The 17,390-nt window shown below is 34.6% G+C and overlaps 1 protein-coding gene and 1 pseudogene across 1 annotated transcript; both read right to left on the bottom strand.

The window, feature by feature from the left end:
- Window positions 1-627: 627 nt before the first annotated feature.
- LOC118037235 (cytochrome P450 81Q32-like) lies at window positions 628-2,714 on the bottom strand (annotated as a pseudogene).
- Window positions 2,715-11,550: 8,836 nt separating this feature from the next.
- Window positions 11,551-15,206, bottom strand: LOC118037236 (large ribosomal subunit protein uL3y). The gene is made up of 3 exons (XM_035043148.2): window positions 14,165-15,206; window positions 13,501-13,609; window positions 11,551-12,932 (listed from the first exon to the last, which is right to left on the bottom strand). The coding sequence occupies exons 1-3, from the start codon at window positions 14,216-14,218 to the stop codon at window positions 12,646-12,648; spliced, it is 450 nt and encodes a 149-aa protein (XP_034899039.1). The 5' UTR covers window positions 14,219-15,206; the 3' UTR covers window positions 11,551-12,645.
- Window positions 15,207-17,390: the final 2,184 nt, after the last annotated feature.

The raw sequence follows: 17,390 nt of genomic DNA on the forward strand, positions 1-17,390 counted from the left end.
GATCCAAAACTATTGAGTCCTATTTCAGAACTCAATGCTCTTGGGTCTAGCGTCAGGACATATGGCTAATGGGTTCTGTGTCAACACCCAAGGTTCTTGAGTTTTTAGGTTTTTAAATATAATTATTTGTATTATAAATATTATTATTTTTATTATAATTAAAAGTATTAATATCAAAAATATTATTATTTGTATTATAAATATTATTATTTTTATTATAATTAAAAATATTAATATTAAAAATAATATTATTTGTGTTATAAATATTATTATTTTTTAATAAATAATAATCCATTTTAGATTTCCACTAATTTATCTTCCACGAGTGGATAAAAGTTTTTTTTACATAAAGAATAAATATTAGTTATCTACTTATACTTTGTCATGGAAATAAAATATAAATATACAGATTTTCTCAATATATTTTTACATTAAAAAATTTATAATAGTAGATAAAAAGGCTGATATGTATTTAATTAGATAATTTGATAATCCACGTTTATTATCATTAACCTTCATTTTTACTCCTTATTGATGGAAAAAAAAACTGTTGCTGAAGTTTATATATAGTTTAATATCATTTTTAACATTTGGTATCATCATGTCCCAAAATAATAAGAAAATCAAACCCTAAGGGGTAATTTATTATTAAGTTTAGAAAAATAAAAACATACATATAATATTGGCAGCACTCTTGACAATTTTATTTTTTTTGATCACTTAAAGAGAGAAGCATGTCTAGAATCGGGCGAGCTCTATACATGAGCTCTAAGGGCTCAACTTTTGACATGGTCAGCGCTGTCTTCTCTGCCATGTCAATCTTGCTTTCACCAACCCTATCCCACTCAAAGCACTGTATCAACGATCCCAAAGTTAAGATCATTACTCTTTTTGCTAGGCCATCTCCAGGACAAGCTCTCCTTCCCATCCCGAAGGGGATGAACTTGCATGCATCAACTCTGCCTGCAGATTCAAATCTCTCAGGCTTGAAACTCGTGGGCTCATCCCACAGTGTAGGGTCTCTATGGAGAGACCATGCGTTTACAAATAATATGGTCCCAGCTGGGACATGGTATCCTCCAATGGTACAGTCGGAGGATGGCATGTGAGGTGGTATAAGCGGTTGCACAGGACATAAACGCAGATTCTCGGAGATGATGCTCTGAAGGTAATGTAGTTTCGCAAAATCTGACTCTTCTATCAAGCGGTCTCCAACTTGAGCGTCCACTTCTGCTTTAGCTTTCTCTAACACGTCTGGATGGTTGAGTAGATTGGCTAATGTCCATTCCATTGCTATAGCAGAAGTCTCTGTTCCCCCAAGAAACAACTCCTGCACAAAATACTTATTGAATTATACCTACCACGCTTGTTAAACTCAAGCCAGCTCCGACCCAAAAGCAAAGATGAGAAGGGTCTACCCGAATGACTTGACAGGTTGATACACAACCCAGAGCCCCGGATTTTAACTTGGGTTAGGTCAGGTTGAGAAAAAAACTTGATGAACTGACATAGCTATGTTTAATGAATTTGATGAAGCGGTGGAGAGAAAAACAGGTGGCCTTAGGCATCATTTGTGGTTTTGTTTCCCTTTTTCGTGAATGAAACTCTAAGAAATTGAAAGGGGAGAAGATACCAAAAGATCAAACCGTAAGAAAAATTGAGTGAATCAAAACAAAAACATCATTTTTCCTTAACAAGTTAAATGATTGAATCAACATAAAAAGGGTTAGGTTTGACTAACCAGAACTTGGCCTTTGATTATGTCATCAGTGTAGTATTCAGGCTGTTCTTCTTGCAAAGCGAGAAACCGGTTTATCATAGTGTTTCTGTCCCTGTCATCTCGATGCTCATCAACCAGTCCTTGTAAGAACACATCCATCTTCTTACTTAGTCTATCCAACTTCTTCAAGTGGCCTGTAATATCAACCCACTGCAATATTGGAATCAGATCCCCCACATTTATCGTAATGTATGGCAAAAACTCTTCCAAGATCTCCCTAAAAATCCTGGCCTCTTCAGTTTCCCTAACATCTACGCCATAATACCTCTTTCCTGCAACCATTCTCATCATAATATTACTCGTTAGGTCCAAGAGCATGGATCTCAACTCCACCTTAGCATAGTTACCATGCTTGGAAACACTGTGAAGTCTACGCAGTAAGACCATGACTTCCTCTCTTCGGATGCTAAAATAACGAAGTGAGGCGTGGAGAGGAGAAGATTTCAAGAGCGCTTATGCGGCGAAGGTTGCGCCAATGGTCGCCGTATTCGACTGAGCCCATGGTGGTGTTGTTGTAGTTTAAGTACTTGCTAATCAAAAAGGGAGGACGGTTGGCCAACACAATATCGTTCTTGGTGAAACATTCTTCCACAGCCGATGGTGAAGATATGACAACGGCAAGGCGGGATCCGAGTTTTAGAGAGAATATGGGACCGTGTTTTTCTGAGAGGGAGTGGAGTGTTCGATGGATAGGTTGTTTGAGGAGATGGAGATGGCCTACAATTGGAAGAGCAAAAGGGCTTGGTGGGAGATTACTGATCTTGCCTTGCTTTCTTTTCTGGAGCAAGAACTTGGTTGAAAGAGCAAGAAACACAAAGCATGGAAGAAGAAGAGAGTAGCAAAGGCGTTGCAAGGTACTGTAGTCTTCTTCCATGCTTAACTTGCTTGATTGTAAGCTTTGGAAACTCAAGGTCCACTTACTAATATTCTTGGGTTCCTCATTTCAACTCATGTATCAATATATAAACTCTAGTATTCTTTTTATTATTTTTTAATAGCATTTTTAAATCCTTTTGTGTTGTTTTCAACAGCGTTACTTAGAGTTTATATATTGATAAATGAGTTGGCATGAGGAACCCAAGATCTCGGATCTTCAGCTGAGTAGGTTTTGATGTTGACTTTACACATTTCATATGGTTTTTTTACAAAGAAATATCAATATCTGTACTAATTATTGTTATTTCCTTCGTGATGGAAAAATAAAAATCTTTGCAAAAAACTTATTAAAACACCAAATGCCAAGTTTTCTACAGTCCAATAAATAATTATTTTTAATCAAATTGCAATATTCTTTTGTCAATGATTAATAACTTATTCAATAAAACGGGAGAATAAATTGAATATTTTTAGTTGTCCATGATTTGAGATTAGTTTCTTTGTATCACACCAGTTGTTTAATCAACAATATCCCATTTACATCCTTACAATCAACACGGATTGCGTTACACAATGGGTTATATTTTTTTTAAAAAAGTTTATGTTACAAGAAAGCCTTTTAGTTTATGTTACAAGAAAGCTTTTTAGTGGCTAATGGGTTTATCCTGATCCTCCCAATTGGCTTGTTTAGTGGCTAATGGGTGTGGGCAGCAAAGGAGCATGTATGGAAATAGAAGATTTGTGAATAAATTCATGTGTGAGGAGATGGCTGTGAAGATCTGCATATGATAAAGGTTCAGCCTTGGTAATAAGACTGGTAACTAAGTCTTTAAACTCTCCCCGAAGATCACGAAACACATATAAATTGAAATCTTCAAGTGAAACTGGCCGACCAGCAGCGGCCAATTCATCAAATAAGGCCTTCGCTTTTTGCATAAATTGAGTTACTGATTCATCACCCTGTCGAAGATCCTGAAGAGAGCCGTGAAGTTGCATAATACGAGAGTTGGAGGTGGAAGCGAGAGCTCACTCAAGAGTGCCCCAAGCTGAAGAAGAACTTTGACAACCAACAACAAGATGCAAAACTTCCATAGATAGGGAGGAAAGAAGAGCACTTAAAATGAGTTGGTCCTGTTGTTTCCAGGTTTGAAAAAGGGGATTTACCTGAAGAGAGATACCATCATGGGCAAGAACATGTATTGATGGACATGTGTTGGAGCCATCAACAAAACCAAAAACTCCTTGGCCTAGGAGATAAGGTAGCATTTGCATACGCCAATATAAATAATTGGTGTTTGTTAATTTGTGGGAGATGACTTGATGAGTGTGAGAAAGAGAGATAATGCTTGCGGCAGTAGAGGCAGCAAACGTGGGCTGCAAGAGGAGGCGTTCACCAGCCATGGCAGAGGAGAATCCAGGCGGTGACGTAGTAGAGGAAAGCAAAGGAGGCGCTGCAAGAGAAGAGGGTTGCACTGTCGGAGAAGAAGAAAGTTGGACTGCTGGTGCTGCAGAATTTGAAGATGTATGTGGTGGCTGTTCCATTGAAAAAAGGAGGTTGGGAGGCTATGAGAAAATTAGGTTTAATTTATTTTAGGGTTTTGTTGCTCTGATACCAAGTTGAGAATAATAGAATGTGTTGGGTTGTGCCTTAGCCAACCTTCCTATTTATATAGAGGCAGTAGAACACTGCAGTAACTGTAATGATTACAACATCCTATATTAGAATCCTATTCTGATAGATACATGAGTAACTGTAATGATTACAACATCCTATATTAGAATCCTATTCTATAATAGGTATAAACATAGTTTGAGTTTTAATATAAATCTTGAGGAGACATAATTTTTTAAAAAATATATTTAAGATGATGACCTATTAAATCGATATGGGTTTCACGACTTAACCTGCCGAGCTCGTGACCTAGGTTATGGACTCAACCGGTTTTAATTATTTTTAGACTATTTTTTTTATTTAATCATAAAAAAATATTTACTCGTAAAATCGAGCATCAACTCAATGCTTAGAAATTTGTTTGAGACTTTGACAACTCTATAAAAAGCAACTCGAAAACAAATTATAAATCTTGATTCTAAATCAACCAAAGTTAACTAGACAAATCTGTGACATGGGCTCAATCAGGCTCAATAATTTTTTTAATATAATTATATAATAACAAAAATAAACACTTGAAAAATTAATTAGGTGCCAACTAAATATTGAGGTTTTTTTTTTAGTTCACGATAAACCAATAAATATCAAACTCAAACAAATTATATTTTTCAAATAAAAATGAACAAATTATTAAAAGATAAAATTAAAAAAATATCAATTAAGAAAAATCAATAATATCCTATTGTTAAGGATCAAAGTGAAAAAAAAATAAAAATAAAAAAAGGCATGCATGTGGGGGTTTGGCTGGCCTAGTGCTGCTAGGGCACAGACACATGCATGCTTAAATCTTTATGTTTTTTATGGTCATCCACCCCCGTGTTTTTGCAGAAAAACAAATAGCAAGTGATGAATCTCCTACCACGGCAAACAATGCATTGCTTGCTTTATCCAGATTTCAGTACCTAAAGGACGCTGGCAAATTAGGTTAGGGGTGCTCTAAACCTAAAAATCTATTTTCAATCACTTTTTGACCCAACAACATCCCAAAATCACTCTAGATACTTAAATAAACTCATCTATGCCTTTAAATAACCCAAAAGGATAAAAAAAAACCAAAAACCAACCCCAAAAGTGCCCAAGATCATATCTATTTTCTCATGCAAATTGAAGGTTAATGAACACCTTAGATGAACTCTTCTTGTAAAATGAAACATGTAGACACCAAGATCGACTATTTTGGTGGTTGGAATACTTGTTAATTGTAATTTTCTTTCTCTATCATAGGAATTCAGTGACTCTCTCTCCTACCTCATGCTAGGGATCAAAAAATAAGATATGAATTTTTAGACCAAAAATGTTTTTTGAAAAAATTAAAAGGATAGAAAATGGGTATGTGGCAAATTAAGAGGACAAAAATAAACTTTTTTAGTCAATTTCAAAACAGCTATCTAGTTCTTTCATGTTTTTTATTTTGATCTTCTGTCTTTTTAATTATGTCATTTCTTAACAAAATAAAAGTAATTGGCCTTCAATTTGACCAAAAAAGAAAGCAATTGATGAGAAAAAAGATTAATGACCAAAAAATAAAAATTACCTTGAAAATTTAAATAATAACAATAATAATTGTTATTATGTTTTTTTTTTCATTTTTCTTCTATGCAAGGTCTGCAGACCTAGCCGCACGGGTCAACAAACCCCAAGCGCGGGTCAGAAGAGGTGTGATCGGGAAATATCTAAGTTTTTTATACGCCATTAGAGTCTTTTCCCTGCCAGTTCTGGGTTTGTAACGGGAATGCCCGCATGTCATGCGCTTGGTCATCTCAGCATTTTCAAGGTAGTATAACATGCAGAAGTTAGGGCACATGTCAATTTTCTGGTATCCTAAACCGAGGGGTTTCATCATGGACTTCGTAGCATAGAAGTTCTCTTTCAGCCTGTTCTCTTCAGGTAAAATGCTTCTTGCCCAATCAATAATTTTGTCATACCCAGCCTCACTCAGCCCTTGATCTGACTTGATGGTGAACACCTGTGCCACGACCGACAATTTACTGTGGTTTGTGCAGCCATCCCATAATGGTTCATCATAATCTTTCAACAATTCAAAAAACCTAGTTGCCTCTATATTAGGTTCTTCTTCTACAATTGGACATTGACTGACATTACCTTGATTCATTCTCATTGCATCCATAACCATATTTCTGTAAGGATTAGTGTTGTCATTTGCCGCTTCATGGACGTTGCTAGTACTAGAAGTTAACCCAACCACCGTTTCTCCCATTCTCCTATTACTAACAAATATCTCTCCATGTGCATACCAACACTGGTAATCCTACATAAACCCTTTGTGTAGAAGATGCATCATTACAACATCTGGATGCATATACTTTTTATTTTAACACTTCCTGCATGGACACCTAATACCGCCTCCAGTAAAGTTTCTGGGAATAGATGTTGCGAAATTAATAAAACCCTGAACCCCATTACAATAATCCATCCTCCGCAATCCTTGGGGTGAATCTAGATACATCCATGAACGATCATCCATGACTTCTATCGAACCTTTATAAAATTATGATCATATCATGTATTAATTAACTAAGTTAGGTAAATAAACTTGCAAAAATATTACATTACCTCGAGCTTATCCAACAAATCAATCACAACTTCTCATAAATATTAAATATCCATTATCATTTATCAACGTCCATACAAATTAATATATATAAATTAACAGAAATTACCAACCTACAATGCCATCGATAAAACTTAAAAAGGACCCATTAAGCAAGCTATTAATTATTTCAAAACATAACATGTAATTCGGTAATTCCACAAAGTTTTAACAATTTACAAACAAATACAATCTTAAAAAATCTAAAACAAACCATAACAGATATAAAATTATACATTCATATACTACAAGTTTGTTTGAGAAATAACAATAAAACATGTACATCTACTAACAAAAATACATATACTAAAAAAAACAATAAAATTGACATTTAAATATTAAAATTTAAACAGATAGAATTACTTACAAAGAGTGACCACAAAACTTCAAGAAATACAACTTGTTGTGCTGAGATGAGAAAGAATTTTGTTTGGGTGCAAAGGGGGGCTGGTTATTTGCAGATGGGGAGAGTTAGGATTAGGAAGAAGAAGGAGAAATGGGGGAGGAGAGTGTCGGCAGAGGGGTCACACATTAACTTTTTCCGACGAACTCACCGACGGATTTAATCTGTCGGCTATTCTAACGGGAAAAATAGACACGTCACCGTACGAACCAGATTTTCAAATCCCTCGATGATTCCGTCGGTAAATTTGACGGTGAACCGGTCATGTCAGCCGTACGGGTCTGCCATTTCAAATATGTCGGTGAGTTCGTCGGTATTGTTGACGGTGAACCGGTCCAATCACCCGTACGGTTTGCCCGTTTTGAATCCGTCAGTGATTCTGTCGGAAATATCACCTGCCAAAAGTGACCCACCCTTTTTTTCTTTATTCTGAACTTTCTGTCCGTAATTCGGTCGGTAATTACCGACGTAATTACAGACAGAAATAGTCTTTCGGTAATTTCAACCTCAAATTACTGACAAAAATATTCCGTCGGTAATTTCGTTGCTATTAAGCGAATTTCTGATAGTGGATTGAGTCAAGACGACTGACCAAAAGTCTTGAGCCAGGCGTGGTACAAGACCCAAGAGATTTGGATCTGAGCTCTAGCCACATCCAAGCTCTTTGGGTGAGGTGCTCCTTTCCAGTCCCAAGCTCCTTGGGATGTCTGACTCAAGTTAATAATAATAGCAGTAATTGATTTTACCCTTCAAATCAATTTTATTTTTTTATATTAATAATATTAATGAATATAATAATATTAATAATAATATTAACTTATCTGACCTAAGTTCTTATAATATTTATAACACAAATAATATTATTTTTAATATTAATACTGTTAATTATTATAAAAATAATAATATTTATAACCCAAATAATACTAGTTTTTATATTAATACTTTTAATTATAGTACAAATAATAATATTTATTACACAAATAATAATATTTTTTATATTAATACTTTTAAATATACTAAAAATAATAATATTTATAACACAAATAATACTATATTTTATATTAATAATTTTAATATTAATAATAATAAAATTTAAAATATTTATAATACAAAAAATAATTTCTATTAATGTTGTTGCACAACTATATCCAAAAATACTAAGTCCCGTTGCCCAGCCAAACCCAGTCCCTTTTCAAAGTACTGAGTCAGACCAAAGATTTTTATTTTGCCTGATTTTGATATTTGTTAGTTTACCGTGATCTAAAAAAAAGCCGTGATATTTAGTTGATTCTTAATTTTATTATCATTTATTTTTGTTATCATATAATAATATTAAAAAAAATGTTGAGCTTGATTGAGCTCAGGTTATAAATTTGTCTAGTTAACTTCAGTTGATTTGGAATTAGACTTCTTAATTTGTTTCGAATTGCTTTCTATAGAGCTATCAAAATCTTAGGAAAATTTCATGTCATAGAGTTGGTGCTCTCGATTTTACGAACAAAATGTTTTTTTATGATTAAATAAAAAATAGTATAAAAAAAATTAAAATTGAAAGAGTCCATAACCCAAGTTAAGTCGCGAAAATTGTATCGATCCAATAGATCATCTTCTTAATATTTTTTAAAAAATTATGTCATCCTGAGATTTATACTTAAACTCAAATTATTTTTATATCAGTCATCCAACTTGTCATTAAGTGGACTATGTTATATCTAGACAACTTTGAAATGGTTTGATCTAGAACACGGGTTAGGTAGGCAAATCAATTGTGAGGTTTTAGGATTAACCCATTAACCATCAAAAAGCTTTATCTTGATCGAAATAGTTTTTTAAAAATTTAACCCACTGCTTAATGCAATCCATGTTGATAATGAATATCTAAATATGTTATTGTTGATTAAACAATTGGTGTTATATTATTATTATATAATATACTACAAGAGCTCAGTGCCTCTTTTACTATTTACCTAGATACAAAGCATTGTGGATTGGAGCAGTATAATGACAGAGCTGCGCTTGCCACAGAAAGTTGCAAAGACTGTTGAGAGAGGGTGGGGTTGTCTTTTTATTAGGATGCATTTGGCATTGAAGGAAAGGTTTGAGAGAAAACGGTCCATGCAAATTTTGGTGGGGCATAGTTGGTGCTCTTGTTATTGTTTTTCTAGACACTAAACATTGTAGATTGGAGCACTGTAATGGTAGAGATGTCCTTGCCACAAAGACTGTAGGGGGAGGGTGAGGTTGTCTTTTCATTGGGATGCATTTGGTATTAAAATGATGGTTTGGGAGAAAAATAGTCGGTGAAAATTTTGGTGAGGTATGGTGGGGCTGTAGACACCTGGCGCTGGTGCTAAACCCGCGCACCTAGCTATAAACCCAGACGAGCGGGTCTGCGGACCCACGCGCCTAGGTTTCTCCTGACCTGTGCCTAGGGTTTGCTGACCCATGCGGCTGGGTCTGCAGACCTTGCATAGAAGAAATTCGAACTAATCATTTTCTTCCTAACTAGAAAGACAACCCCACCCCTTGCAATCTTTGCAACTCTTTTGTGGCACGGGCAACCCTGCCATTACGCATCTTCAATCCAAAGTGCTTCTAGTAAAGAGCAAATCTATAATGCAGTCAACAGTGAAAGTACTCATAGTCTACAGTAACCCTTACTATAGTGTCAAAAATGCAATTCATAGTGAAAGCACTCACAGTTCATAGTAATTCCCGTTACAGTAAAACATTGATCCATTTTAGTTATAGTTAATGGTAATTTTTTTTTCATTTTAGTCATTAATATTTTTTTTCTCATCAATTGCATCATTTTATGGTCAAATTGAAGGCTAATTGCTTCTATTTTATTAAGAAATGACACAATTGAAAGACAGGGGACAAAAATAAAAAAACACCAAAGAACTAGATAACTGTTTTGAAATTAACTAAAAGAATTTTTTTTGTCCTTTTAATTTGCCACAAACCCATTTTCTATCCTTCTACTTTTTTCAAAAAACTTTTTTGGTCCAAAAATTCATATATCTTAATTTTTTTTTTATCCCTGGTATGAAGTAGGAAAGAAAGCCACCAGATTCTTATGGTAGAGAGAGAAAATCATAGGTGAACAATGATTTCAACCACCAAAATAGTTAATTTTGGTGTTCTCATATTTCATTTTATGAGAAGAGTTTTACTAAGGTGTTCATTCACCTTGAAATTGCATGAGATATGATCTGGGGCACTTTTCAAGATGGTTTTTGGTTTTTTGACCTTTCTTGGGTTGTTTAAAGGCATAAACATGATTATTTAGGTATCTAGGGTGTTTTTTAGATATTGTTGGGTCAAAAGGTGATTGAAAATGGATTTATAAGGTTTAAAACACCTTTACCATAATTTTCCAACGTCCCCTCTAGTTGTCGGAATCTAGGTAGAGCAAGCAATGCAATGTTTGCCGCAATAAGTGACGCATCGCTTGCTATTTGTTTTTTTAGAAAAAACATAGGGGTGGATGACAAAAAAAATAATAATTAAATTATATTTAAAAAATTGTTAAGCCTGATTAAGCTCAGGTCACATATTTGTCTAGTTAATTTCAGTTGGTTTGGAATCGAGCTTCATAATTTGTTTCGAGTTGCTTTCTATGGAGCTATTGAAATCTCAAGCAAATCTCTTGTTATAGAGTTGATACTCGATTTTACGAGCAAATGTTTTTTTTTTTTATGATTAAATAAAAAATATTCTAAAAAACAATAAAATTGACAGAGTTCGGTTTTCGGTTCCGTTTTTTTGTTATAAAACCGAAATCGAACTGAATCATCGGGTTCTTTCAAAATTTTAATCGGTTTAATCGGTTTTTTTTTTTGTTATTTTTTTTTCCTAGTTTTCTTAATTTAATCAATTTTTTTGTTTTTTTTTCTCACTCCTATTAAAAACAATGTAAAAGGATTTTAAAATGCTATTAAAAAAATAATAAAAAGAATATTAGACTTTATAAATTGATATATGAGCTAACATGAGGAACCCAAGAACGGATTTCCAACGGCCCTGTTTAAGTGGACCTGATGAAGATGATTTTTGCACCAGTAAATTCATATGGATGAACTCTGGAGTGATCAAAATGTGTTTTTGACAACTTTAAAAATTCGAGTATATCCCAAAACTCTTATGTTTTCTGACGAACAGGGCTCTGATAACAATTATTGGTGGGAAAAATCATTAATAGTGGCTTTGGAGGGAATAAAACACCCTGTTTTATTTCAAAACAACAAGCTTATAAAATACAAGCAGAACACTCTTAATACACACCCTTTCTTTCTCTCTAGTGTTTCTTTCTTCTGTTTTCCACACTTAATAACGTAAACTTAGCTGTCATTTATACACAAACTGAAAGTAAGAAAATTCAAATTTTAAGGGGTGGTTGGGTGGTTGATAATTGGTGACTGCAGTTGATAATTGATGATTGCAAGTGGCTGATTGAGTTTACCACAACATTCTCATCTTAGCTTTCAGGTCGGAGCTGGCTTGAGTTAATTCACTATATATTTTGCGCAGGTGTTGTTCCTTGGGGGAGCAGAGACTGTTGCTACATCTATGGAATGGGCATTAGCCAATCTACTCAACCATCCAGACGTGCTAAGGAAAGCTAAAGCAGAAGTGGACGCTCAAGTTGGAGACCGCTTGATAGAAGAGTCAGATTTTGCAAAACTACATTACCTTCAGAGCATCATCTTCGAGAATCTGTGTTTATGTCCGGTGACACCGCTTATACCACCGCACATGCCATCCTCCGACTGTACCATTGGAGGATACCACGTCCCCGCTGGGACCATATTATTTGTAAACGCATGGTCTCTCCATAGAGACCCTACAAGTTTCAAGCCTGAGAGATTTGAATCTGCAGGCAGAGTTGATGCATGCAACTTCATCCCCTTCGGGATGGGAAGGAGAGCTTGTCCTGGAGATGGCCTTGCAAAAAGAGCAATGATCTTAACTTTGGGATCGTTGATACAGTGTTTTGACTGGGAGTCGAGTCACACCCCAACGAGTGACCACACCTTGATTGCCCTTTCCCTTGGTTACACCAATAATGTCAATCATTTCATCTTTCTGGAAAATAGCATCAATAGGAATCTGCTTCTCAAAGAAACTGTATGCAAAGTCAACCTTCTTGGCAACATCCCCGCCGTTGACCTGGATCTCCATCAAATGGGCCTTCTTCTGTTTCAGTCCCTTCATTTTCCGAATCTACATAAACCATGCCAACAACACCACCTTTAGATATCCTTGAAATCACATTCATCTAGAGTCTAAACCGTACCACACTAATAACAAACAAGGGGGAATGTTTTTTCAGTTTCTCCAATTGCCTCAATGTCCTTTTTCCCATCCTCAGACTCGTACTTCTTACAGTACTTTGTGAAAGCCTTCTTCTTTGACTTGCACCAGTTTTTGTAGAATCTCCTTCTAACCTCCTCACTCAAATGCTGGGCCCATACGGTACTCAGAGACCGGAGACCACCAGGAGTATTGATATAGCCAACAACCCCAACAACCATTGGTGGTGTTTCTATGATTGTAAAAGCTTCACATGTTTCTTTCTTGTGGAGCTCTGGAAGACAAATGAAGAACGAATTAATGAGCACATAAGCTAGAGGTGAATCATAGTGTAACAATGAATATTTTAATCTTCCTTCCAGCTGCTTTAAAAATGTGCAGAAACAGAACATCAAAAAGGGGTACACAAAAAAGACAAACAAACAACAAATTGCACAACAGAAGGCAGCAATGCAGGGCTGCAAATTACAATTGTGCACACTTTCAAATAAATACTCCCAATCAATCCCCAATTCCAAGCAACCCAGACATGTTTTATTGGCAAAAGAGGTGTAAAATCATCAAAATCAATAAACATGCTATCAGAGACAATTCCAAGTTGTCTGGGGTGGCCCTGGCAACAACAAGGCTAAAAGTTTTGGCCTCTCATTGTTAATATTATAGTGTTTGGTCCAAAACACATGCTACAAGGACAACACATCCCTGCATGCTAACCCAATCAAACATGATGATCTTGATAAATTTATAGGCAACAGCGTATCAAACAAGTTCCTTCACCAAAGCTAGAGATAAAAAAGAGATACCATCCAGAAGGATAATCGAGAAAAAGTAAAGAAACTCACTTGAGCCTGGCTTTTCAACTTCTCGGACAAGATGAGTCATCCCAGCTTTGTAACCTAGGAAAGCAGTCAATCCAAGGTTTTTTTGGATCATCCTTGGAAAAGGCCTTTGCTGTAACATCATCAAAGAGAACAAAATTCAATACACAGAGAATGCAAGTTGATACAAATAAGTTATATGAAGCCAGCCTTGATAAATGCAAATACCACAATGTCTAACAAAAAAAAATTAGAAATCATATCAAGCTCATCTGTGTCAGGGATTATGACAATATAATACTGCAAGGCAGTTCATCTAACTCCCGATTTACAAGATAGGACAATAAAATTTAATGGTTATTAAGGAGATGATAGTAGGAAGTCCAGATGACCAATCATTGTTGTCTCACTTGACCCATTCTATATCGTTCCATATTAAAATGACCCATATAAATCCTTTACCAGAGTTGTTCTTTGTTGCAAAAACCAAACATGGGACTGCACATTAGGCAATAAAGCAATGATACTTGAAGGTACATATTGGAGAAAGGACAACCTTCTCACAAAACCCAACTAAAAATTAAATCATAGCCTGAAGGTACACATTAATCATGTAGAAATAGAATGCTTCCAATGTGTTATCTTTAACTGTAATGTTTATAACTTCAGGTTAAAGAGCATAAGAAACCTTTTCCTCGATGGCGGGAGGCTCTTTTTCTTGGGAGAAATCCCAAAGAGCCATGTCTAGGGTGTTCAAACTTGCGGTGAGCCATGCTTCAACCTTTGATACAACCTCTGAAAGACTCGTGAGCTTCAATATTGTTTTACCTCAAGAACTAAAATATCAACAAAAAATAATATATACGAAGAAAACATCAGTAGTACTAATTCAGATTCTCCTTCAATAAATGTTTAAATATAAAATCCAACCAATAAGGACCATAACAATCAAAATATAATAATTTTATCTAGTATTTCAAAGACCCACAAAAAATTAAATCGCTGTTAATATCATTAAATAGATCTAGTTGAAATCATCATAATAACAACTAAAATACTAATCACAAATAAGCTTAAACTGAATAAAAATGATTTCAAAGTTTTTTTTACAATTAAGATATACTAATTTGAAATAAAGAAAAAGAAAGGACCACTATTGGTACCATAAAACAACCCTTTGAATTGTAAACTTACAAGGGTATTAACCACAAAACACCAGCAAATGAAAAGAAAAGATTTTTCCCCGAAAAAACCAGAGGCCTATGGCAGACATATTATCATGCCAATTCTCAAGCTCATCGGTATTTCTTTCCAAAAACCCATCTAGGGTTTCGGCAAAAAAAGAGCCATTTCTGAGACTCTAGCCCTGATTACTCACCACTTTTCATAAAGGGAAAAATTCTTTTCAAATCATCACCATGTAAAGTAGTAGATACCATCGCATGTACACAATCACAGTCACGAACCAATCAAATAAACGTATAGCAAATAACATATAGCTTGACAAAACTAGTTCTTCTTCAGTTTTACAGCAAACACAATCAGAAAAAAAAAAGATCAAAAAAGCCTACTAGATCGGAAACACAAGGCTAAAAAGACAAAAATGAAAGTTTTCGGATAAACGAGAAAGAAATAGAACGATAGTACCTCGGCAAAATGATAAGAGAGAAGGAGCAGAGAAGTTTTGAGAGAGGCAGTGGCTGGCTGCGAGGCGATGGACAAAAATCTGAAGTGTTTGCCTAGGTTTTTATAGTGTTTTTTTTATTAAGATTTAACGGTTGGATTAGTGCTTTGGGGTTGATATTGTCCGTTAGATGGATGGTTGCTCCTAGTGTTAGGGTTTTCTGCTTTTCAAAAGTTTATTGTGGACACCAAATACTCATCCTAGGTTGGATCCGATCTCGTGGGCCTGGATCTATTAGATTATCCGAGCTCGGTTCATGATGGATCACGGGCTTAACGGGTAGCTGATAAAAAATATTATATATTTTTAAATGAAATAACAACGATTAAAAAACAAATATACAACATTACTGAATCCTAAAAAATTTAAATAAAACAAGAACTTTTTTTTTAGAAACGCATCTAAGAGAATGAAAAAATGAAAATGAGGCTGATCAATGAATTTTAAAAAAAATACTTTTTTTGTACTTTTTAATTTTTTAAAAAATGAAAAAAAAAATTATGTGTTTTGTTAAAAAAATATTTTTAATCAGTGAATATGTTTTCTTCATTTTTTTGTTTCCTGAATTTTTCTTGCTAAAAAACTAAAAATTTTCAACATCCAAATATCACCTTAGTGTTTTTTCTCTGGCTAGTGGTTTTTTGGTTTTTTGGTGATCATTTGGACTTGTTTTATTTTTCCATTTTATTTTTGTTTTTATTTAGTTTTTTTTTCAAATAATGATAGTTATATGTAAGTTATTTATTTCTAATTAGAGAATATGTTTATTTTAGTTTTTTATTTCCTATTTGTTTTTAGAAAATTGAAATTTTTTTACACGCAAACATGATCTAGAGTTTTCTTATATCCCTTTTGAACTTATTTTATTTTCTTAATTTATCTAAAAAGTTTGTATCTAAAAGGTTCATGAAACCAAGCATTGTGGTATATTTGTTGCCCAATACTTTACTAACTAAGTAATTTGTGGCAAGAGCTAGAATTCAACCAAGATTTCTAGACCAATTATATAGGTAATGTAGTAAAGTTTCAAAACTTATTGACAAGAAACTATTAGAGCTTCTCAAGTGTTTTAATTTGGGAGTCGTTTTCACGGGCCATATAGCTATGAAGCTGGTGGAAATATGCAGGGAAAGGGCTGGAGGAGGGAAGAATATAATTTTTCTTGGGAACTGAGGGAAGAGTTCAGCGAATGAAGTTAGGATGTGGAAAGAGATGGAGCTTGTGATGATAAGAGAAGCTGCGCATAGTGATTGGTGATTACGAAAGTCACTTCCCTCCCCTTTCCTTACAAAGCATCTTGGAACTGATGGAAAGATGCAAATTTATTTGTGGATCAGTTGATGGGGTGCAATGTGATATCCTCCTTCTTAAAGATGTTGACAACATGAGGTATTTTTTATTGGATATCCAGCAGAAAAAAACTTGATATTGCTTGGTTTGTCTTCCATGGATATTGATAAAAAGGTGATACGCATGCCTACTGGAAAATGTACTTCTTCTTGCTGGGTCTGAAATTCAAACTTATGTTCACTAGGGACCTTTCAATAATGTTGTTGAAGTGAACTCTTAGGTCATTAATCACAAGTCAAAATAGGAGACTGATTAGAGATACCTTTGATTCACATATTCAGGATTCAGAGTTTTGGGCCTTTTACTTTGATTATAGATGTACAGCTATAAAATATTGTCTAATTTTTATTGAATAGGTTTTATTTATGGTATTAGGGCACCTAAGTTTCTTTCTCCGGTGACACACTTATTGGTGAAGTTTGGTTGTGATCTTGGTGTCAAATAATACCAACAAAAAGTGAGAAAGGGAATCTTCTTTAAATGGGATTTGAGAAGGTTTATGATCACTCGAGTCAGGGAGGACCATGAGAAAGTGATGCAGGTAGCGTTAGATGTTATATCGTACTGTGAAGAAATTAGTTCCAAAAAGAAGATAATTTGCCTTGGTTTTATTTCTCCAGACTGAAGTTTTCAAAGTGCTCTGTACATGCAATGAAGCTTTAGGTCTTACTTCATCTTATTGAGAGCATGCTTTGGGCCATCTCCTCCTTTTCTTTTCTTTTCTTTTCTTTTTTTAATTTTGTTGAAATTTTTAAATGAATCATGCCAATGGCTTCTACTTTCTATTTTATTTTTAACACAATTTACAACATTTTAGTATTTTCTGCATGACTCAATTAAATATTTTGTTCCCAACTCATTGACACTAGCAACTCTCGTA

Source organism: Populus alba, chromosome 17 (assembly GCF_005239225.2).
Source record: "Populus alba chromosome 17, ASM523922v2, whole genome shotgun sequence".
Classification (NCBI taxonomy): Eukaryota; Viridiplantae; Streptophyta; class Magnoliopsida; order Malpighiales; family Salicaceae; genus Populus; species Populus alba.